Source organism: Apis mellifera, linkage group LG7 (genome assembly GCF_003254395.2).
Source record: "Apis mellifera strain DH4 linkage group LG7, Amel_HAv3.1, whole genome shotgun sequence".
Classification (NCBI taxonomy): Eukaryota; Metazoa; Arthropoda; class Insecta; order Hymenoptera; family Apidae; genus Apis; species Apis mellifera.
The window spans coordinates 13,628,619-13,653,708 of NC_037644.1; the positions used below are offsets into that span (position 1 = coordinate 13,628,619).

At 33.3% G+C, this 25,090-nt stretch overlaps 1 protein-coding gene and 1 long non-coding RNA gene across 7 annotated transcripts; one reads left to right on the plus strand and one right to left on the minus strand.

The window, feature by feature from the left end:
• Positions 1 to 136: 136 nt before the first annotated feature.
• On the minus strand, positions 137 to 25,090 carry LOC408908 (anoctamin-8). Of its 6 annotated transcripts, none has more exons than XM_006569423.3 (17): positions 24,793 to 25,090; positions 16,159 to 16,244; positions 10,774 to 10,934; positions 10,374 to 10,650; positions 10,009 to 10,197; positions 9,714 to 9,899; positions 9,415 to 9,567; positions 8,389 to 8,524; positions 7,638 to 7,693; positions 6,723 to 6,797; positions 5,953 to 6,264; positions 5,371 to 5,385; positions 4,618 to 4,815; positions 4,201 to 4,492; positions 3,329 to 3,616; positions 2,895 to 3,159; positions 137 to 2,815 (listed from the first exon to the last, which is right to left on the minus strand). In XM_006569423.3, the coding sequence occupies exons 1-17, from the start codon at positions 24,983 to 24,985 to the stop codon at positions 2,338 to 2,340; spliced, it is 3,360 nt and encodes a 1,119-aa protein (XP_006569486.1). In that variant the 5' UTR covers positions 24,986 to 25,090; the 3' UTR covers positions 137 to 2,337. The 6 variants fall into 6 exon arrangements, with proteins under 6 accessions (XP_006569486.1, XP_003251399.1, XP_006569485.1 ...); XM_003251351.4 differs by having other exon boundaries at positions 3,329 to 3,640; positions 24,793 to 25,088; XM_006569422.3 differs by having other exon boundaries at positions 3,329 to 3,619; positions 24,793 to 25,087.
• On the plus strand, positions 9,774 to 12,021 carry LOC102654115. The gene is made up of 4 exons (XR_411513.3): positions 9,774 to 9,903; positions 9,973 to 10,081; positions 10,368 to 10,618; positions 10,748 to 12,021. It is a non-coding gene; the product is annotated as an uncharacterized LOC102654115 (long non-coding RNA).

Here is a 25,090-nt window from a genome sequence, read left to right on the forward strand (position 1 = left end):
TGTCTACATTTATCAACGATTTTATATAATATACAACACAGATATAAAATATTAATTGAACATATTTATTTTCATCGTTTCTCTTTCAAAATTATAATGTGTTTCCAATATAAAAAATATGAATAAATGAACGAAATTCCTTCGTAGAATGTTTTTATTGGCTCAGTTTCTGTTTTATACAAAACATCTAAGAAACACAGATGCTTTCCGCTGACATTTGTTTTAAAACTTCGCCTCACGAAAGCGGCTAATCTATCGGTTTCGCGGTTTCCTAGTCTTGCAGTTCCCAAAGGGTACACTAAAATACAATGCGATATTGGTTTTTTTTTGCTTCAACTTGCAGTTGTGCTTGTATGTCAACGCATCTAATCATAAACACTATTTATTACTCATGGTGGTCATTAAAAATTCCAAACGTAAAGTTCTTAAAAAGTGCCTCTCAAGTGAAGAACTGTGAACTACTTCAGCAACGGACGGGGACGTTAACTAGGCCATAGAACCAAATTTTACTATTCGCTCATAAACGATTCGCTATATACAAAAACGGTCCCTACGATTTATCGCTTATCAATCGAGCTAATTTTCCTTTCATCTAAGGCTTCTGTTTTTTATTTTTTAATTTTTTTCACCATTTCGCTTCCATCAAGCGGCACAACAAAATATCGTTACGTTTTATAGATGTACGATGCTTCGTTGAACGAAAACTGCATTTAATAATTTTGTTGGAAAAGTAGGCGCGTGTGAACTGTGTGCAATTTGTACGTTGTATCGTAGAGAACTATTTAGCATAAGTTCATTAACCGATAAACATCTAAGTAACATTAAGTAACAACTTATATAACTTCAGCAACAACAGTAGGATCATTTGTCATCCCTTTTTGTCTTCAGATATATGAATAGTTTCCATCATTAGCAGCAGCTTACATAATTTACAAATGTCGTAATGTTTTTTCTTTTTTCGGCCAGTATATTAATCGATTAATCGATTTATTCAATGCCACTTTTTAAAAAAATTTCTGTTTAAAATCGATCGACGATTTTTTCAAAGTGAAACACACATTTAATGTTCCAAACTAGCTATTATAAGAATTCTACCGAAAAAAGAAAGAATTTTTTTAATAAAATTTTACATTCTCTTGTTTCTTTTTTAATATTTTTAACAATATACAGACAATATTATATCGGTATATAACAAGAGGATTAAATTTTACGCTTGACACGTGCGCATCTGTAATTTAACTTCCTTGTAATTTAGTTTTATATTTTTTACTTCTTTCCCATTATTTTCCTATGTCTTTGTTTCATACAAAATAAAAGATTATAAATAAAATTTAAATTTGAATAAATTCTTACTAAAAATTAAAAATATACATGTTTACATGTGTCATTTTCATTTCGAAAAGTTAATACAAATTGAAGATTTGTAAATTATTTTTTTAAATTACAAGGAAGTCAAAAACAATCGTTACGTAGTATGGCACGAAATGTATCTTAAAATTCACAGTCTACGACGTCGAGGTATCGACTAATCTACCAAAAATGTGATTTTTAAGAATGATATTCTAAAATTTCTTCTATAGAATCTCTGTCTAAAATTTTCAATTTACTTTGTGCGCCATTTTTATCATCGATCGTTTCGAAATCACGATTCCAGATAAAACTGAACGATCGTAGTTTCAGACTTTTTAACATTTCTATAAATTCTCATGAGTTGTTCGGTGCGCATTTTTCACATGCACAAATGATACTCACTCGAAATTTTGTCACGGTATGCAAATTGCATATCAAATAGTAATATTCGTTAATACGAATTCTCATCGGGTAAAATTCATCATTTCTTTAGCGATATGATCAAAACAGGGAATAGCATTGTCCTTCAAATTGAGCAAGTTTTCGTTCAACAATAAAAATCAATTAATATCAGCTTCGCGTTTAACATTAAGAGATAAACCGAGGAACAAGATTTTTGAAAAAATATATATATATATATAAAAAAAAATAATATAAAAAAGTTATTGCAGCAATAAATCTTCGTGTCTCCTTTATCTCCTCCTTCTTCCCTCTGCATTTCTCATTTGAATTCTTCCAATTTTTTTTTATGTGCGTTATCTTATTTATCTTCTCTCAATATTTACATAATAACGTAAGTTACAAATCGATTAATTCACAGAATCCTTTCTTTTTTTTTTTTTTCTCGGATACATTATTGTTGATATGGCCTCACGGATTCTGCAAAAATTCTTATTATTATGTAACATTTGTTCCGTAGCGAGTATCACTGGCGCAGACGAACGTTTCTAGTGTAGCGTGTAAAACGAAAGTGAAACGTTTAAGCGGCTAATGATTAAGTCTGCGTAATTCCATCGCTGCGATGTCGTCTACGGATATAAGCTTCTCTATGGGGATGCAAGAGAGTTCGCCACCAACGCACGATTGCGGTTGCTGCCATCTAGCCTCTCTTTCAGCCTCCTTGGCTTTCTCCGCCTCCCTTGCTCTCCTTTCTTTCAACTTCAACGAAAAGATCGCCACAGATCTGGCTCTCTTCATCAAACTCTGCTTCACTCTGGTCTTCTTTGCCTCCCTTTCCTCCTTCGACGGTTTCTCCTCTTCTTGACTGGAGATAGTTTTGCTCGAGTCTGAAAGACCGCTATCCTTCTCCTTCTCAGCGTAATAAGATAATTGCTGTTTGTGATCCTGAATCTCCCGTTGATGATGCTGATATTGTTGCTTCTCTGTCTTTTCCCGTTCCCTTTCCCTTTCAGGGGAGAATCGAAACTTTTGATTCCTGTGAGCCACCGTCCATGGTGGAGCAGACCTTTTTAACACCAAAATTAATCAATATGGATGCAATACAATGTGATCACTACATTCAAAATTGAAATGAAATAACCTACCTAAGAAGATCACTGTCCGACGAGGAGGCAAGGTCTTTTGAAACGATACAATCGGTGGATCTGTGAAGAGTTAATTCGTCCCCCGTGCCGACTGTACCGGCGCCGCTGATCTCAGAATCGCTAGACTTCCGCCCACCAGCTTCGAGGCCCAATCTTCGAACCCAGTCCACACCTCCGTGAGGGCCAATGGTTAAATGATGACTGTAGTGGTCGGTTCCACCCGACGCCTCCGATTCATTCTGAAGCCATTCCCTCGAACGCCTTCCTGTTACAAAAATAGAGAACACTTTTTTAATAAACGTATCAAAGAATTTATCTCCAGAATTTCTTCAAACGATTAAGAGAAACTTAATGAATTACACGCATATATACTACACATGTGCACATATTTGTCTACCAAGCAAGAAGAAAAAGAAGAAGAAACACGGTCGAACCTCGTTCTCCACCAGGAATAGAGCATCTAGGTGAATTGTGAATATCACGAACGCTGCCCATGCTGTTTTCGGTTGGGAAATGGGTGGCAAATTCGCTGCTGCTCGCGCTACCAGGAGTCTGGACCACAGAAGGTGTTTCCGCGATCCTTGGCACGGATGCTGCGCTAGGTGTTGGGGGGCTACTGGGTGTCTGGGTGGACGATGCTAGGGTCGGTGTGTCCGGAAGGCTGGAGGACGTTGCATCACCGGTACGATTGGAAAGCAGTTGTTGTTCTTCGCTCTCACCGTCTGCTGGACTCACCACGAATCTCCCTGAGTTCGAGCGAAATTAATACATGGTAGGAGGGAGGAAAAGATCGAGTGGGTGAGAGTATTTCACCGGGCCAATCATTGGGAATAAAAGAATTTCATATATATACAATATCAGAGTTCCTTGGAATTCCTTCAACTTTGCGAATTCCTTCTCTCATTCTCCCTTCAAAATTCCTTTACCTCCACCGTTTCTTCTTCTTCCAATTCCTTAAGTTTCTTTCTGACCTCCATTGGATCCCTTGAATTCTTCGAATTCTATCGATCTTCGAGTTCCTCTACGCCTTCTGTAAGCCCCTTAAATTCTGAATTCGTTTCGTTTCTCAAAGTTGTTGGAATTCCTTAGAGCTCTTCAATTTTCGTACACAACATTTTGATCGATGAAATATCTATGAAATATATATATATATGTACATTCGTTTCAATAACGAGTTTCAAATAAGCAGGAGAATTTTTTGGAGAAGCGGATGAAGAGGAAGAATACAACGACAAGGAAGCAAAGTCGAGCGCAGCTTTTTAGGTTAGAATCGAATAATACATATTATAACCTCGTTTTTACTTACCTATCACTGTGGCTGGATGTTGTTCAGGGGACGGTGTGGACGAAAGCCTTCTGACAGCTTCTCTCCTCAAAAATTCTACCTTGGCCATTTCCGTGGCGACCCAATGCGGAATATCGGGGATCGCGCATATTATGATAAACCGTATACCGAGCATGATGTGCTCGAGCGCCACTATAAGCAGAATCGTTTGCGTGGCAGACATTTCTGGAAACATTCGTTGCACTTGCCCGCTCAATCCGATCAGAGCACAATTTACCAGAATTGCGACCAAACCCATAGCCTCCATCGCGTTCTAAAAAGGAAACAAATATCTTGCGTTAACCTATTTGGAAAAAAATTCAATAATTCTTTAAAGAGATATAAGATTATAAGATTTCTTCTTTTTTTTTTAATAAGTTGAAGGATGCATTCACATACTTGCCAAGTTCCAATGTTGGAAACCCTTCGACCAAATGGTCGTTGAAGGACGAAACAAAGTTTGAAAGCGTCGCCTCGTAGCTCAAGAAGGTTTCCAAGTAGCGCAGCCATGGCTGCCAAGGGGAAGGCTGAGGAGAAGAGACACACGTATCCCAATTGTGACAGCATTTCCAAATGTTCCGAAAACGCCCCGTCGTACTAAAACGTGGAAACATTTTTTACATGAATCACTCGTGAATACGTTTCCAAACTTCTTCCTCTTATAATTATCATCTCTCGTGTAAATATATATTAGTTTAAAATACAGTGATGGTATAATAATTTGTATGCAGGTTTATTATCTTGATTAAATTACTCTATATTTTTTGACCATGTTTCTTTATATCCGTTCGAGCAATATTGTTTCTTTGTTTATGATAATAAACCTACAGAATCTTATCTACATAATTTAAGGGAACAACTATCGTAATAATATTACGTGAAGAGTATATAAATATATCTATCATAGGTAGTGCAAGGGTTATTGTTACTATGCTTTCAAACGAAAAATAAGAAGCCAGCGCTTAACATGGCGTTAGCGTGACAAGCAGTGACTCTCATTCGATTCGCCCTATCGATTACCACTTTTTACATTAAATTTATAAATACAAGTCGACGATCGATCCAAGTTAAATTTTTTTTTTTTTTCACGATTAAATTAGTAATCGAAAGGACGAACGAATAGTTAACGATAGGATGATCAGGTGACATTACCTTTTTGCTCGATACCTGTGCGTCGTCGACAGAATCGGTAGGAAACGGGAAAAAAATCATTAAAATTCTGGAAAAAGAACCGATCAGAGAACACAGGACAACATTCATTAGCTCCACTTTCCGCACGCAATTCTACCCTCCTTCCTCTAAGGATCAGGATCACTTTTTCGAAAACGTATTGTGGATATATCCCAGAAAATAAAATTAATCGAAAGATACGTATATATGTATATACAGTATACGCAAGCCAAGGATCGTTAAAAAATATACTATATTATAAAGGGGGGAGAGGATGAAGAATTATAATGATTGAAATGAATGAAAGAACCTGGCCACCTTGGCGATTTCCCTTATTTCTTTTTTAACTCCAAACACAGCCAATAATGATAATAATTGAACGATCAATTCGTTTCGACTTTCATTCGATTGAGAAAATTTTAAATCTTAAATTTTTCTTATTATTTATTTCATCTAGATTAATCGATTTGATAATAATAAAAAAACGTCAACGCGGTTCAGGTTCAGTGCGCGACTGCATGAGTGCATCGAAAATGAAAAAAATTAGCTAAATCTAGACCAAACCTTGAACGTAACGTCACTAAGTAGAGAATTAGTGGGATGCCCTACTCTGTAGAGGGAACTCTCCAATTCGGCTTGGCTAACGTTTCTCGGTTGCTTCGACTTCCCCCCGTCCGAGCGTTCCCCCTTGTCGTCCACTTCCTTTTGACTCTCCTCCCTTTCCTCGCCAGGAGGTGGCCTAGCCTCGCTCGGGCTCAACGCGCCGAAAAGCTCGAAACTGAGTCGCGCCAATCGCAACTGCTCAATCAGATACGGCACAGCGGATTCTTTCAGGTTGCCAATCACTTGGCGAGCGATTAGCAGTGCTGCCAATTGCTGAAATCATAAAAACATTGTGATCCCTAGTTACGATATTCTTGGAATATTTTGATCAAAATTTTATTTAATTTAAGAAAAAAAAAAAGAACGAAATTCGATTTCTTTTTCGAACTTTCGATACAAAACTCAATTTTCAATTTTTTTCTTCGTTTTAATTTCGTTTCTTCTTCACTTCGATTAACGATCTTGTAGACGACTGATATATACTTTTGTCTTCTTCGTTCGTGTCGAGAAACAACAAACTGTCAAACAAACTGTCTAAATACTAAATTACAAAGACCAAGAATCGGACAAGGATTAAAAAAAAAAAAAAAAAGAAAGAAAGGAACGTCTAAGTTTAATCTAAAAAGTTTGTCTATGGATTCATTCTCGAAGAAGAAAGAAAGATATATTTGATCGATATAGAATAGAAAGAAAGAAGAAAGTGGAAGAAACAGGAGTAAAGGGATCCTTACCTCTTTGAGTCTTTCTTGATCCTGTAGGTAGAAGGCGATGTAAAATAGCGATAGGAAGGAGTTTACAAACTGAAACTGAAATACATAGTCTCTTCTGTATACTTTCTATCTGTCTGTAATAAATTAAAACGTACACTAGACGTAACGAAACGCAAGCGTATATATATATATATATATATATATATATATATATATATATATATATATTTATATATAGAAACTCGACGATACTCTCTACAGTACAATGAAATAATTTTCTTTTAATTAAGCGCAAGCAGAGAATATACAATTCTAGGGGAGGAATTGAATTTTCATGCAGCGACAGAGACAGCCAGAGCAGATTTATATATTCTTCGAATAATCGAGTAATTGAACGAAGAAGCAGAGGAGCTCTTATTTATAAAACTATAACGATAAAATCAACAATAATAATAAGTCCACCTCTAAATGTGTTAAAAAAAAAAAAAAAAAAAAAAAGAAAAAGAAAGAAAGAAAGAAAGAAAACGTTTTATCACGCGAGAATATCAATAAAATATGATTTAGATTGTTTATTTTTTCTTTTTTGTTGTTGTTGTTGAATGAACATGATAGTCGAATTTAAACGTAGATGAAATGCATGCTTTGGCGATCGATATGAAAAATTATTTGAAATTATCGAACGATATGCTTTTGGAAACGAAGTTTAGTTTGAAAACGACACGGCTTGAAAGCAATGCCAATATATTAATCACGTGAATTTGAACATTGAACTTTTGAGAAAAAAAAAAAAAAAAAAAAGAAAGAAAAGTGAAAAAATAAAAAGATAAATTCTACTACGATTCTCGGTTAGAGGAGGACACGAAAGAATACAACTATTACAACACACAAATATAAATTCTAAAATCGTTGAAAAATGGAGAGTTTCTTCTTTATTACCAGTGCCACCTTGTAGATTAGATGATTCTCGTACTCGGTGTCTAGCCGATAGTTTTCTGCGTCCAACACACAAAAATCACAAATACTATCTACTGTAACATGACTGCTCTCCAGTATGTAAACAAAATGAAATAAATATAGAGAATTAAAAGAAAGAAAGAAAGAAAGAAAGAAAGGAAAAGAAACGAAATAACCAAATAATGGAATAATAGAAACAGGGGAAGTGTATAGGAACAAGAAGAAGTAACAAGATCTAATATGTAATATAATCTCTTACTTTTACGATATATACTCGTTCTTATGAGAAAATAACATAAAAGAAACATTCGCTTGTTAATATAAAATCCGTTCAAGTCATGTATGTTTATCAAGGGATATGGATACATACTTCTGAATCAATTCTCTAGTAGAAGCTAAGCCGTGAAAAGATTCGAAAAGTATATGTATATATGCTATAGGCTCTTGAGAGAGAGAGAGAGAGAGAGAGAAGAGAGAGAGAGAGAGAGAGAGAGAGAGAAAGAGAAAAGAAAGAACTAGACGTGCAGAGTGTCTCGTGAAAATAACAACAAATTCGATGCGCAAGAGTCTCGTAGAATATGTTCGTTCTCTCTCGTTCGTATCTCGTTTCGCACGGGGACGATCGATCGTGTTGAGAAAAAAGAGTGACAGAGCATAGATATAGACTATGGGAAACCAAAATAATGTACAATAATCGTTCTTCTTTGCCGGTTGATGGTTATTCTCTACGTACCCATATCGTTCAACCATATGGCGACTTTGAAGTAAGCCTCGTCCATTAATGCTATCACCACCGCCAGCAAAACTTTTGGCACGTAGCTCAACCAGAATCCGTATCCCCTCGACTCCAGACGAGCGTCCCACCAATCCTGCAAGATAGAACACGTGCAATATATATATAAACTATGACACTAAAAAAAAAAAAAAGAAAGAAAAAGAAATTCTATAAGAAAATCGATCGCGGTTAATTAATGTCAATTCCTCTGTGGAGGACTTCTATACTCTATATATCGACGTATTGTGTCGATCCATTTCCAAGAGTATTATATTACCGTATATACCACAGATCCATTATCAAGGTTTAGGTTCGATGGAATAATATATATATATATATATAGCTTTAAGTGCGATAGTTTTATTGAAGATTGTAAGAATCCATTGCCAAAAATCGCGTGCACTTGACGGACTCGAGAGGACACGTGACACGTGTAAAGCGATAGGAGTTTTTATAGAAGCGTCTGAAGAGTGTACGTAACGACACCTTGTGGTAAAAGGACTGTAACTAAATCCTCGCCATTTTAGCACAAGATAGTGACGCGTATTTTCTTCTAACAATTATTGTTAGAATATTGGGTTTCTTCTCGATAAATCTATCGCGCTTTCTGTGAAAATAATACAATTTTGTTTCGTTTTTAGAAAAGTAGATTTTATAAGAATAAACGATAAACGTTCGATGGCACGATAATTCGAAAAACCGATGAAGAGAATTTTTGAATTGGCTTCCGTTCAACTAATTTCGATTCAGAACTCGAACTTTGTCATCGGTCGAACGAAAATATCGTTTTCTCGACTTCGAAAGTAATTTTTAATTCCGAAAAAAAAATCTGCAAGCGCGTACGTTCAGGCATGTTGCCAAATCGCTCAAGGAACACGTTCGAAATATTATTTGAAAGAATTTTTACGAATTTGAATATATGCAAATATATAAAACTGAAGAAGAAATTTTTTTAATTTTTAATCTAAAAAAAATGTGACGAACCTGTATTTGGAAGCTGAGTATCATCACGATGAAAACGAAGAACAAACAAGCGGCGATGATAGGAACGCTGACGAAGTACCGGAACATGTTTCTCTTCCATCTGGGATAAGTTGGTTCCAGTCTTCCAGTCACAGGTGAAGTTTCCAACGTGCCCTATATAAATTTCAAGGAAAGAGAGAAAGAAAGAAAAAAGTAAAGAAATAAACTGAGAGATATAAAAAGCAAATTGGAATGAAATTCGATGAAACTTGGATGAGAAGATTTGAAGAGAGATGATGTGTAGACGTTGATAAGCTTACCGTGAATAAAGGCCTGGGCTCGACAAGTAGGTCGTCTCTTTGATCCAAAGTGCCCCACCTGTAGGCTAATTCGGCGCCCCTTCTTTTCCAGGTTTCCAAATAAACGGTGGCCCAGATTACGTTGAAGACCGAGAAAAGTACATAAGCCACGTCTTCGACCGCTTGATTCCTGCCGATGATGCCGATCTGCGTAAGTTAAATTCGAATAAAGAAAAATATATATATATATATAATCATTATTATTTTTTTTTTTTTAAAGATTTACATTGAAATGGGATATAATTTCTCTTTTTACCCAATATATGGCACCCACTGCAGCTGGAACAATCAGGGCGGTGGTGTAATGGCCGAGCCACGCGAAGTACATGGTAATCTTGACTCCGAAATATTTACAAATATCGTCCAGGGGTTGGGGACTAAGAAACGCGCGGACCCACGTCCGTTGTAATTTTTCCAATGCGGGCAATTCGTGAAGAGGGAAAACCTGCAAGTTGGAATATTCCAAAAATTACTCGATTCAAATATCGTTAAGACAAGATTCGAATAAAATTAATTATTAATTAACGATTCGTTCGATCTTATAATAAATTATTTTCAAATAACTTTAACTATTAAAAATTTAAATTATTTATCTGATGAGAGTGTTTTTTTTAGGCCAACCTGAGATATGATCCCAGCGGAAATGCACTTTGGAATAATTGCTTGGCCCTCGACCATTTTAAGCCCGGGTAAACTGTGAAGATCCTGGGGTCCCGCTCTGAGCGTGTGAAGCAGATGAAGAACGAGTGATTGCCTCTCTTGGGTGGTGAAGAATCGAGCCTCGTCGTCGCTACCTTCGAAACAGCTCGACTCGGAGCCTACGAATTCCTTCAATCCTCCGCCAAACTCTTGTCGCAGGGTCTTCGGTAAATGCACCTCTTCGGCAGCTTTCAATAATCTGTCGGTTATGTCGATGATTATTGTGAAACGATTGTGTAATAATATGTGATAATGGTCGTGGTGCGACGATGATGAGATTTTTTTTCTTTTACAAGGGAAGAAGGTTAGAACAACAACTTACACGCTAAAGGGAGCTGTTAAGTAGAAGCCGTAACTGTCAGACGAGGCGTGATGCCGCACGTGCACCACCAGGCCTGGAGTTCCGGCACGAAGTCGACCTAGCAGCCACATCAGGGTCTCGTCGCTCGTTCCACTTGGGAACATCACCACGACGTCGCATTCCTGCCGATAAGCATTCGTATTCTTCACCGATATCTTGATCATCATCCACAAATCTTTGTTATAAATTTGTGAATTCACATTTCTATCTCTAGTTCCTTGAATTTCTATATGTATTCTTATATATTTTGAATAATTATTAGTATTTATTATAGTTTATATATAGTGGAATTGTAAAGTTCTGGCACGAAGTTAATCTAGCAGCCATATTTTAATCATCATCCATAAATCTTTGTATAAATTTTTGAATTCACATTTCTATCTCTAGTTCCTCGAATTTCTATATATATTCCTATGTATTTTGAATAATTATTAGTATTTATTATAGTCTATATATAATGGAATTGTAAAGTTCTGGAATAATTAATCTAGCAGCTATATCAGGGTTCGATAATCATTCATATTCTTGACCAATATTTATTGAACATTTATCAATCTGTATAAATTTGTGAATTCACATTTCTATTTCTAGTTCCTCGAATTCTTTTTTTTCGAATAGTTAGTAATATTTAGTTTATATATATAAATTCTAATATCTCGAATTCCTATATATTTCGAATAATTATTAGTATTTAGTATATATAATGGAATTGTAAAGTTTTGGCACGAAGTTAATCTAGCAGCTATATCAGGGTTCGATAATCATTCGTATTCTTGACCAATATTTTAATCATCATCCATAAATCTTTGTATAAATTTATTCACATTTCTATCTCTAGTTCCTCGAATTTCTATATATATTCTTATATATTTAAATAATATTAGTATTTAGTCTATATATATATATATATATATATATGGTATTGTAAAGTTTTGGCACGAAGTAATCTAGCATCTACATCAGGATTTGATAATCATTTGTATTCTTGACCAATATTTTAATCATTATCCATAAATCTTTGTATAAATTTGTTCACATTTCTATCTCGAATTCTTTTTTTTCGAATAATTAATAGTATTTAGTTTATATATATATTTTAATTCCTCGAATTCTTATACATAGTCCTATATATTTCGAATAATTATTAGTATTTAGTTTATATATAGTGAAATTGTAAAGTTTTTTGGACATCATCACGACGTCGCATTCCTTTCGATAATCATTCATTTAAATTTCTTTATATAAATTTGTTCACATTTCTATCTCTAATTCCTTGAATTATTATTTTTATTTAATATAGTATTTATATTAATATAGTATTAGTAGTTATTAGTATTATTAATATATTATTAGTATTTAATATATATATATTTAGTGGAATTGTAAAGTTCTTTATAAGAGAACATAGGGGTTAATTACACGAATTAAAATGTTATTAACGTGACGTTATTTTGCATTTATCGTTGGACTCTTATTTCCCTACGGGATCGGAGGCCCCGTATAGGATAAGGCGATATTCTGGCACAAGGAGCAAACTTGTTCGCCCTGGCTGTTTTCCAAACGACTTCAGATTTGACTGGATATTGCCAATTCACGCGCGAAGACATCCTGATGGCATGCCTGACCTAATAGCACTGATGAAATTCACCTCTACTACCACTACCGATACCTGTTATGCACATACCTGTTCATAAAAAAAATTTCTTTTTCCAATATTTGTAATATTTAATATGATCACATTGATATACTTAAAAAGATGGCATGACCAATATGTTTGTGTATTGATATCTATTTGTTCACAACAAGATTCTTATTTTCAAATATTTATAATATTTAACGTATTAATATTATATTAATATGTTATTAATATTATATTGATATTATAATATTAATATTATATTGATATATTTAAAAAGATATCTTAATATCTTAATATCTTAATATAATAAGATATCTTAATATAATAGATATCCTAATATAATAGCATGTCTGACTAATAATACTGAAATTCACTTGTATTACTAATATCTATGATTCACTGTTCTATCTGTTCACAAATAAATTCTTTTTCCAATATTTTCTAATATTTGTAATATTTAATATAATTGATACTACACTGATATATTTAAAAAGATGGTATGTTTGACTAATATGTTTGTGTATTGATATCAATTTGTTCACAATAAGATTCTTATTTTCAACATTTGTAAAAAGATATCTTAATGGCATGGCTGATTAACAATACTGAATTTCACTTCTATTACATGTTATTCACTACCTGTACATAGAAAAATTCTTATTTTTCAATATTTATAACATTTAACATATTAACATTATATTGATATACTTAAAAAGATACCTTAATAGTATGTCTGACTAATAATACTGAAATTCACTTGTACTACCAATATCTATGATGCATTATTTATTCACAAAAAAATATTTAGTATTGAGTTTAGTATTAGTGAATAAATATTTGTTCACTATTTGTTCTTTTTCCAATATTTTCCAATATTTGTAATATTTAACGTGATTGATACTACATTGATATACTTTCAAAGATATCTTAATGGCATGCCTGATTAACAATACTAAATTTCATTTCTATTATCTGTTATGCATTATTTGTACATAGAAAAATTCTTATTTTTCAATATTTTTAATATATAACATATTAATATTATATTGGTATACTTAAAAAGATATCTTAATAGCATGTCTGACCAATAATACTGAATTTCACTTGTACTACCGATACCTGTTATGCATATCTGTTCACAAAAAAATTCTTTTTCCAGTATTTTCCAATATTTATAATATTTAATATCTCGATACCATACTGATGTGTTTAAAAAGATATTCTAATGGCCTGACTAAGAGCAATTTATCACCAGTATCGATATCATGTTACGTACAATCTGTTCGCAAAAAAAATTCTCATTTTCCAATATTTATAATATTTAATATATTTAAAAGAAACTTTGGAAAGAAAGAAAAGGAAAAAAAGAAAAATAACGAATCACCATTTTTTTCCTTTTTTGAAGAAGCTTCTCGACATTTTTCCAATTTTTTTTTAACAACCACAATGTTAAAAACGACAAAGAACAGAAATTGCACGTGAACGAATCGTAGGATATTTTATTGGAATTATTATCGAAATAAAGAGTTTAAAAGGTCGCCATATAATTAAACCGCTTCCGGCGAGCAACGTGCGAATTCGAAGTGACACGTGGAAGAGAAATGAAACTGAAGAAGACGGTCCAATCCCTCACCAAACCAAAATCGATCAAATTACGATTAATTTTTAAATAAACACGGAGAAAAACCAGTTTTACCAGCGATTGCATTTATACAACGCATTTCTACTTTCTTATCGATCCACTTCGTTTCGATGAATTATTCGTTAGAACGAGGGGGTAATGCAAGTTTCACCTGTCTTTCCTCCCCTGAGTTTACCTAACATTTTATATATCTCTGTTGCTTAAAAATATTTCCTATAATATTTTCCATTTTATTAAGAGGATAAAAAAAAGAATAATTCTAATTTAAAATGATCGAGGATCGTTGAAAAGAATCGTCTCGATGCACAACACACGTGTGCAACAGTGTAATATCGGTTGGCAAACGTCTCGTTAGAGTTTCTATTATTGCAAGCAACTTGAAATATCGGTAAATTTATTCGATCAGAGATTCGTCGTTTGTCTCGAAACTTCTTTACTGCTATTTCTTTCCAAAGATGATAACGATAAAAACGTACTTCTTTCAGAGATGTTGCGGCATTAGCATAGTACGAAGCGTGCTTCGTTCGTAATAATGCACGACATTCGAAGGGAAGAATGAAAAAAGTAGAAATACGAAAATTATACGAGATAAAGAAGCAGAGGATCGTAATGACACGAGATCGCGGTGGAAAAAATGGAAAAAATATCCGTACACGTGTCGAATTTCGATATTCAAATTCATACTTAAGAATATAATAAAAAAAAAATGTATTATAATATTTATATATTATTTCGATTCAAGCGCCTCTAAATTGACTAATCCGAACTAAGGCTTTTTCTAAACAAGACCAGCCTCCTTACAATCGTTTGATCAATAATAACGATAATAAAATCAATAAGTCCGTTTCCATGAAGAGGAAACCACGATCCCAATTACGAGGAAAAGTCGCAAGTAGGGAGTAACGACGGTGTACAAATAACGAGAATAATAAAAAACGTGGCATATTTTGCCCGCAAAATGATGTGTATATATATATATATATATATATATATATATATATATATATATATATAGTTACTTCTGCTCGTTTGACATTGATTCCAATTGGCTGAAAATAGCGCGACAGATAAGCCATTCAGATGCATATAAGGATCCGGTGTTGCCGCGCATAGAACCGATGTTTTTGTATCCGCAGCCTTCTTTGCCTCGTCATGGATAATTCAACCGGCGACAATGGTCGAGTAATTGGCCGGTTACGTGTGCGCGTGTAATCGGGAATTTCGATTGGAAATTTTTTCTCTCGATTCAAAAAAAACAAAAAAAAAACTTAATTGTATTAATTGTTTATTCGCCAATTTTTTTCCTCTTAAATTTATACAATTATATTTCTCTCATAAAATCGCTCAATATTTCTATAATAATCTATATTCGTGGATATGAATTATTTCGATATTTACTCGAAACAATTATTACAATATTTCTACAATAATCTATATTCATAGATATGAATTATTTCGATAATTAATTTTTACTCGAAACGATATTACAATCACTCGATATTTCTATAATTCTATATAATATATATCTATATTCGTAGATATGAATTATTTCGATATTTACTCGAAACAATTATTACAATCGCTCAATATTTCTATAATAATCTATATTCGTAGATATGAATTATTTCGATAATTAATTTTTACTCGAAACGATATTACAATCACTCGATATTTCTATAATTCTATATAATATATATCTATATTCGTAGATATGAATTATTTCGATATTTACTCGAAACAATTATTACAATCGCTCAATATTTCTATAATAATCTATATTCGTAGATATGAATTATTTCGATAATTAATTTTTACTCGAAACGATATTACAATCACTCGATATTTCTATAATAGTCTATGTAATATAATTCTATATAATATATATCTATATTCGTAGATATGAATTATTTAATATATTATTTCGATGTTTAATTTCTACTCGAAACAATTATTACAACGTGTTTGAATTTTTGCATTGGAAACTCGATGTCATAAAAGATAAGGATAATAATGTTAATAACGATAAGCTGGAAAAGGAGGAGATAAAAATAGATGAGAAACATACCTGAGTTGGAACCTTCTGTATCCATAGGCGGCGGGGGGTCATCAAGTGGCCTGTGCATGGTATCTTCCGTCTGAGGAGACGGGATGCTGAAAGGAGAAAAAGAGAGTGGAGAACGGGCCGTGCGTTGTTGTTATTAAATATCGATCGAGGCAGGCCGGTGTGGTGCCCCCTTAACGAGACACGTCGTTAGCGCTGTATTATTTTTCTCGAAGGATCAATTTTCCGTGGACGTGATGAAGCGAGAGAACGCTGCCTCCTTGATAAAACGCCAAATTGCGGCGTTTAATAGCTCGCGTAATTGATAGGGGCGCGACGATCCGTGTAACGGGTGTGGTGGGGGATTCCGCGCTCTAATTCGCCGTCAGACTAACCACTTTCTTCGATTAAATCATCCAAATAGAAGTCGAATTTTTAAAACTGCGCGTACAATTGAAATTCGATTTGAGAGGAAAAAAGATGAATACTTGAAATTGAGATTATCTTGATGATCATAATGTTTGTTATTATATTCTATTTATTCTTCTTTTCTTTTATTTTTATATTACATAGATCGATTCGAAAGAGAAAATCAGGATCGTCGTGCATCAAAACGAAGAATCGAGAATTTTTAACGAAAGAAATATAACGATGATCATTAATGAAACATTCGAGATGCAACTCGAGCAATGATAAATTCTTATTCTAATTCCGAGTCACTTGTTTCTTCGACTCGGCAAGGATCGTTACGTCGAAGGACGTTTAAAATCGTGGTTTGAGAAGAGGGGGAAAAAAAAAAAGAGAAAGAAGAAAAATTACACGTAGAGCTATCTTAACGAACTTCCCTTTGTACTGTGACAAATTAAATTTAGTCCTATCATTGTACTACAGTCATTAATAAAGGCTTCCTTCGCCTTTTTTCTTTAATGTTACTCCCATTTTTTTTTTTTTTTATGAAAACAAAAAATCTCATCCGGTTGATTAAATTTTGCCCTTCCGAAATTTTCTGATTATTTTTCTAATTAAAAATTTTATCTGCGTAGATTTCATTGTTATATGGATTGTTGTTCAAATTTTTTAGATATTAATTAGATAATAATTTTCTTCTTTATAAGAAAAATCCATCATTTTTTTTTTAATCGATATATTAATATACGTGTTATTGTTAGCAGGTAAGAATATAGATGCAAAGGGGGGGAGGTAAATCCTCGAACAATACAGAAGCGTGTCAGACAATGGCGACGAGAGGGATCAACTGACAAAAATGTGAAAGATTTATAGCTCGAAGCGAGACGATATTCTTCCCTTCTCTCTCGCCGAAATATTTCCAAGGACGCGAAATATTAATGGCGGCCGGCAAACTTCCTCGTGGCCATGCAATAAAGGAAGTTTCACGCTACTTTGCCGTTGGTAATTTTCTGGTCAACGGTTACGACAACGGTTGGGGAATTGGATCGTGGCCATCGTGATATTTGTTGCTTCATTGGATGCGAAAAAATTAACAGTGCGATAAAATTTCATTTGCGATATTTTCGCAATTATTCTATAGTGGCACTTTTTAATATTAAAAAGTTAGATATCGTGAGATATTGCAAACAAGGGAATAAAAAATTTTAAGTAATAGTACTGTAATTCATATACTTAAATACTTTCTTACGTTTATAGTTTTATGTAGCTAAAGAATTGTTATTAAAACTCACAAAATAAAGAAAATTTTTCTTTCATTTTGTTCTCAAGCGTTTAACACTATAGAATTATGAATGGCTTCACATAATAATATGTTTGGAATTGTATATTTTTTTTTAGGAATTGTATTTATCTGAAACAGGGAAGGAATGAACGAGTAAATAAGGAATAAAAATGATAAGCGATGAAAAATTATTTTTCTCTTCACGATATTAAAGTTTCCGTTATTATCTTCGAAGTTTTTAATCTCAGTTTCGAGGTAAATTCTTTTTCTCTGTAAATGCGTTTCCATATATTACACACGATATTGAAAATTTCGGAACGAACTTGTATTATCCTCTTTCTTACCGTCTTTCCATCACATTGAATCTCAAGTACGAGCAATCATTACTTCACGAGTGGCTGTTTGAATGGAAAGATAAAGAAAAGACATTGATGGCCCAGATATCGATTTTACGTCGGAAATAATCTATATTCGATGTTTATACGGTTCTGGAAGAACGAGGTGTCGCGTGAAACGCGTGAAAGGTTTCCATACGCATGAACAACATGATTATAAATGTGACCTATAAGTGACGTGGGTGTGGAGGGTGTTGTGACTTGGTGTTGATAGCAAAAAGTTTATGCTTTACATTAAATACGTGTATCATCGTGTATTACATTATTTAAAATTTAATGAAGAAAAAAGAAAAACGAAAATAGACTTTATAACGCTTCCCATCGACTCATCTGAACTGCCTCGATCGAAGATTTCATATTTTATCACTCATCCTCGTGAAAACTGTATTTTCCAAACGAAGAAGCTTGCTTAATAATTCATTTTATTTCGTTCGGTTGAACATCATTTCGTACGTTTACACCACGCGATACGATCGCCAACAGTTTCTCTTTATCCTCTTTTAACATTCCACTCACTCTTCGCAGCGTTATACGACTATTATGCCGAGCTCACAAGAATGAAAGAGAGGGATTCCAACTGGGAATTCGATCTTTATTGTTTTATTCTTTCGTTCCTCGACTGTTCTCAACACGGGTGAAACAGTGTGTGTGTGACTTTAATTTTGAATAGAATCGAATAACATGGTATTATTTGTTTAACTTTATCCGGAATATATTTTTAAAAGCAATTGGTACGAAACTTCTCTCTCTTTTTTTTTCAATCAAAATTGATTTATGATTTAACTTAATTGTAATTAAAAATTAATTACGATCAATTAAAAATAATAGTTTTAATTTCATAATTTTAATCTCTGTTATTTTTTATAATTTTTAATTCTTTCGTGTTCTCCTTTCACGTTTATAATATTTTTGCCTCGGAATAAAAAGAATTAAGAAATAAAACATTCTTATTTAAAGTTATTCTATTTAAGATTGTTCGAGAAAAATTGTTTTTTACGACAGACTTCCGATGTAATGTCGCTGAATTTAATCTCCTAACTCGATTGTTTGTTCCGCCAGACTTGTGCTCAATTAAGACTTTTCTATTCTTTCGGAAGAACATCTTCTCTGAAATCTTTGGAAAGAAGTACAGACCGCTTTCGATAAAATCAATACTGGAAACCTGAAAATTAAAAATCGTTGCCCGAGAAAAGTTGAATTAATAATATCCCATTAAAATGCAAACGATAGTACATACTTATTTACATTCGGGCAGTGAAAATGCTGTTTCATTAGCGCATAATCATCTAGAAATTATCGAAATAATTAGATTACATTGATCAACGTATATACGTATAGTAGGTCATCGAATTTCCGATAGGTGGCGAGAAAGTAGTCACTCTCTTTTGCCCTTCGAAAACACGGAACAATATATACGTATTCGCGAACACATTTCATACACAATTCTGTAAAATGATTCTTCATTATTAAATATTGTTTTTTTTTACAAAATTGTGTTAATCTTTGGATAAAATATGCATCCAACCTTTTAATCAATTTTTTAAAAATTGCGAAATAAAATTTAAAATTGTTGTAAAATGAGAAATCCGATAGGTGGCGAGAAAGTAGTCACTATCTTTTGCCCTTCGAAAACACGGAACAATATATACGTATTCGCGAACACATTTCGTACACAATTCTGATTCTTCATACATTATTAAATATTGTTTTTTTTACAAAACTTACAAAATTGTGTTTGTAATATCTTTGGATAAAATATGCACCCAACCTTTTAATTAATTTTTTAAAAATTGCGAAATAGAATTTAAAATTGTTGTAAAATGAGAAATCCGATAGGTGGCGAGAACACGAAACAATATATACGTATTCGCGAACACATTTCGTACACAGTTCTGTAAAATGATTCTTCATTATTAAATATTGTTTTTTTTTACAAAATTGTGTTAATCTTTGGATAAAATATCTTTGGATAAAATATGTATCCAAGCTTTTAATTAATTTTTTAAAAATTGCGAAATAAAATTTAAAATTGTTGTAAAATGAGAAATCCGATAGGTGGCGAGAAAGTAGTCACTCTCTTTTGCCCTTCGAAAACACGGAACAATATATACGTATTCGCGAACACATTTCGTACACAATTCTGTAAAATGATTCTTCATTATTAAATATTGTTTTTTTTACAAAACTTACAAAATTGCGTTTATAATATCTTTGGATAAAATATGCACCCCTTTTAATTAATTTTTTGAAAATTGCGAAATAGAATTTAAAATTGTTGTAAAATGAGAAATCCGATAGGTGGCGAGAAAGTAGTCACTCTCTTTTGTCCTTCGAAACACAGAACAATATATACGTATTTATGAACACATTTCGTACCAATTCTATAAAATGATTCTTCATATATTATTAAAATATTGTTTTTTTTACAAAATTACGTTTGGAATATCTTTGGATAAAATATGCACCCAATTTTTTAATCAATTTTTTACAAATTGCGAAATAAAATTTAAAATTGTTGTAAAATGAGAAATCCGATAGGTGGCGAGAAAGTAGTCACTCTCTTTTATCCTTCGAAACACAGAACAATATATACGTTTATGAACACATTTCGTACCAATTCTATAAAATGATTCTTCATATATTATTAAAATATTGTTTTTTTTACAAAATTACGTTTGGAATATCTTTGGATAAAATATGCACCCAACCTTTTAATCAATTTTTTACAAATTGCGAAATAAAATTTAAAATTGTTGTAAAATGAGAAATCCGATAGGTGGCGAGAAAGTAGTCACTATCTTTTGTCCTTCGAAAACAATATATACGTATTTATGAACACATTTCATACCAATTCTATAAAATGATTCTTCATACAAAATTGCGTTTGTAATATCTTTAAATAAAATATACACCCAACCTTTTAATCAATTTTTTAAAAATTGCGAAGTAAAATTTAAAATTGTTGTGAAATGAGAAATAAAAGAATTTGATAAGACTACTTGACAGAAATGGTGCAAAACGTGTTAATGGTGTATTCACGTGTTGAAGAAAACTTTGATGAGTATCAAAGTTCACTTTATTATACACACTCGACCCACTTACCAAACACACGATTACAAGAAGCGGGGATTTGCGTTCAAATGCCATATGCGTTCCCCCTCACTCGCCATAAACAAACATTAAAATATTAAATTACACATGTACGCATTAGTGTATTATGAAATTAATCTGTAATTAAGCTGTGTGTAATTGAATGGAACGAGTTTCGACGCGAGATCGTATCGTCTCAACGCTGTAATTGTGCATAAATTTAATAAATGAATAAAGATGAAACTCTCGAAAAGCCAACAAACAGATGGAGCCTTATCTGCAAGGATACAGGAGCTCGTGCTACAACTTTCTACATCTATAATACTAGTCTATTAAATCGACCAAATGTTGCACGATGTTATGTACCAGCTTTTGTGTACGTGTCCCTGTATAACAAAATCGCATACCCTGAGAATTTGCAATTTTTATTAAAAAATATAATTGTATAATTACAAAACCGTATTTATTATAAATAACAATAATCCTTTGAAACAATAACATTTATAAGTGGCAATAATTTTAACTTGACGTAAAATATATTATGATTATAAAATTTATTGTTCGATGAAATTCATTTCAATCGTAATATTTTTACAGAGAATTTTATAAACATGATACATTTCATTAGTTATGAAATTCGATACGAACATTATGCGTCTTTCGTGACAGATCGATGTAAAGCGTGTAACACTTTACGGTCGCCTTTATCGATCATCTCGTTTCTTTGCGTTTCGAACAAAGCATCAACGGCACGTGCTCTCCAACGAACAGCAACGTACGTGTCTTTTCCCGTATGGCTTCCGTATCCCTAACCTTAAATACCTATTCCGTCCTCACCGTCGATTCGTATTAATTAACTTACGTTAATTATATTTACAGAGAATTCTGTATAATAGAATTTCTTAATTCTTCCAACAACTAAATATTTTATTCGAAAAAGGGAAAGTGTAATTTTTTAAATACAATTAAATATTTTATTCAAAACTACTGTTATTTACGAGTAAGAAAAGTAACTCGATTCGTTTTATGCGATTACTATTTCATCCTATAGAGCGTGTAACACGTATAATTCCCTTTTCGAAAACATTTGTTCCGTTTATAAAATATAACCGAACAGAGAAAATATATATATCGGGAGTAGAAAGAAAAACACGAGCTTCCATTTTAAAATAGGGGAATAATTTTAAAATTTAAATATGTCATCAATTACGAAAAATATTTACACATATCTTGATTTTCCGATGGAATGTTTCCTTTTTTTTTTTTTTATCGTGTTCTAGACTTTATTTTCATACTGGTATATTTTTTTCCATTTAAATGAAAAAAAGAAATACTGAATGATACTGAAATAGGAAATATTTTTATTATTTCAAAGAGAGATAGAAATTAAGAATAAACGCACGGAATTTAAAAGATATTCAATGTCGAAGAAATAATTCGTTAATAATTGAACACGGAAAATCACTCGAGCGTTTTTAAAAAAAAAAATCTTCGTTTCGTTTAGGTGTGAGTCATTTCTCAACTATACACCTTATTTTGGCAGGTAATGGAGGGGATAAAGCACCCTTTTACGTCACTCACCACTATTTCAATGGAACATGAATATATGTATACGGATGTCCCTGAAAAGCATAGATTTCTTAAAAGAAACATAATCGCTGAAACTAACATAAAATAGAAAAAAATCTCCGGAAAAATTAAAATTTTAATCTTCTTCTCAAAAATAGAATTTAAACCTCAATTAATATCGATTATAAATGATTTTATTAGAATAAAGATTATGAGAAGTTAGAACAATCGTGTTATTCGAATAAATCCTATTAAATCGTATTTCTCGCATAATTCCATTTAGCGGACAACTAGACGTCTCTTCAATGTATACAATACCATATTGCAATAATAATAGTATGGCGCGAGATAGTCGAGCATCAGCAAGGATCAAACGTATTCGTTGGTGGAGATTATCAGTACTATATAAAATTGTGTTCGTCGGATTATCAGTATCGAGAGCGCGATCATGAACGGAAATGTATGATTATCACGATCGAACGAGGTCTTTTGAGGTTGCAGAAATTTATAAAATTACTCGCTTTCACGCGATTCATAATGAAAATTAAACTGGTAATCGTGCAGATATATCTTCATACTCTAATTCTAATTTACGTTTAATAATAATTAATCAATTTTATCGAAACGAAAATTAAAAATTATCTTGTCAAGAATTATTTAGAGAATTGAAAATCTATATTCTTTTTTATTCTAAAATTTATCAATTCAAAAGATCTTCGAAATGTTATGAATATAATTTTTTCTTTTCAAAATATTAAAATCATTTTCACAATTTGATAACTTGATATTTCAATAAAAAAAGAAAAACGAAAAGAGCATGATGAATTTTTATATAAAGGATTTTTTATATATTAAAGGTCAAGCTATGACAGATTGTATCTCGTCGGTCAAAGGGTGAAGAAACTCGACCATTGTCGAGCGCTAGAATGGATACGACATGCAACTCTGAATTCCATCGAAACCACATTGGTATCGCTGAAATTTGCTCGAAAATGCAATACCTTTAGGCGACAATGCGCTCTCGTATGGACTACACGCGATTACAAGCCCCCCCACCACTCCACGTTCTAAACGACAGAAATCACGAAGCGTCGACACGAGGAGGGCCGATTGGCATAGAACATGACGCTCAGAACGCAGTTGCGAAAGAACCGCGAACCAAGGCATGCGTACGCATCCAAGACGAGCCGGGTGCAAGTGGAAATGGGGGGATAAGCTGGATTTAGGGGGAGTTCGTGGGTAAAGAAGAAGGGGACGAACGAGTGGGCGTGTGTATGAACCATTTTCGGACGGTGAATCGATCTCTAGATGAAAATAAGCAACCGCAAAGATCATTGACGATGATTTGAAACATACCTTGCCCGTTAGAATATTGCATGAGTTTTCGTAACGACTTTCCGACATACAACCGCTTAACCGTTTACTTCACGTATGTATATATATGTATACGTATATATATATACATATGTACGTACATATATTCAACCCCATGTATTCACAACGGCGTTGAGACGCGCGCACTAACGCTACCGACACAGCATCCGTGGCTGCGCGCACTGCGGACAGCGAATACACTTTCTTATGTTTTCTGACTGAAACGTATATTCGTAAGGGAAAAGAATAACGGCCAGTGTATCGATACGTCTTGTGTATAGATGTCGTTGAATAATACGAACGAATTAAAGTAATATAGGTTTGATGAATTATTCGATTCGTTGCATTTGTGTTTATCACTGAAAATGTAAAGCAACTAACCGTAGCTGATCATTGATGTTTATATAAATGTATTATTAACGTTACGCTAGAATTCTACCACATCATTTCTATTCGTACGAAAGTGAAAATAGAATAAAGAATGGGAAAATGATATTCGACTTTTGAAATGGCTTCGAAAGGATTGTTCGAAGAACTTACCCTTGTCGAAAGTTTCTTTGGCCGCATGTATGACCTTCCTCCGTCTAAGACCGTCGCCCGCGAGGACGGTCGTCATCGTGCTGGAAACGTTGTCCGTCGTCCTCTCATCTTCGTCACTGTTCGCGCACTCGCCGGAGGTGGTCGATGCACGGTGGTCGAGGAGATTGATCGGGGACCCCTCGCCGCCTGGCATAGTGTCCCGATTAACAGGACCGTCGCGTCCTTAACCGAGGACCTTTGCGCCTGAACTGAACTCGCTCCCTCTATGCAACCTCTACTGGTTTCTCTTCGTTCGCAA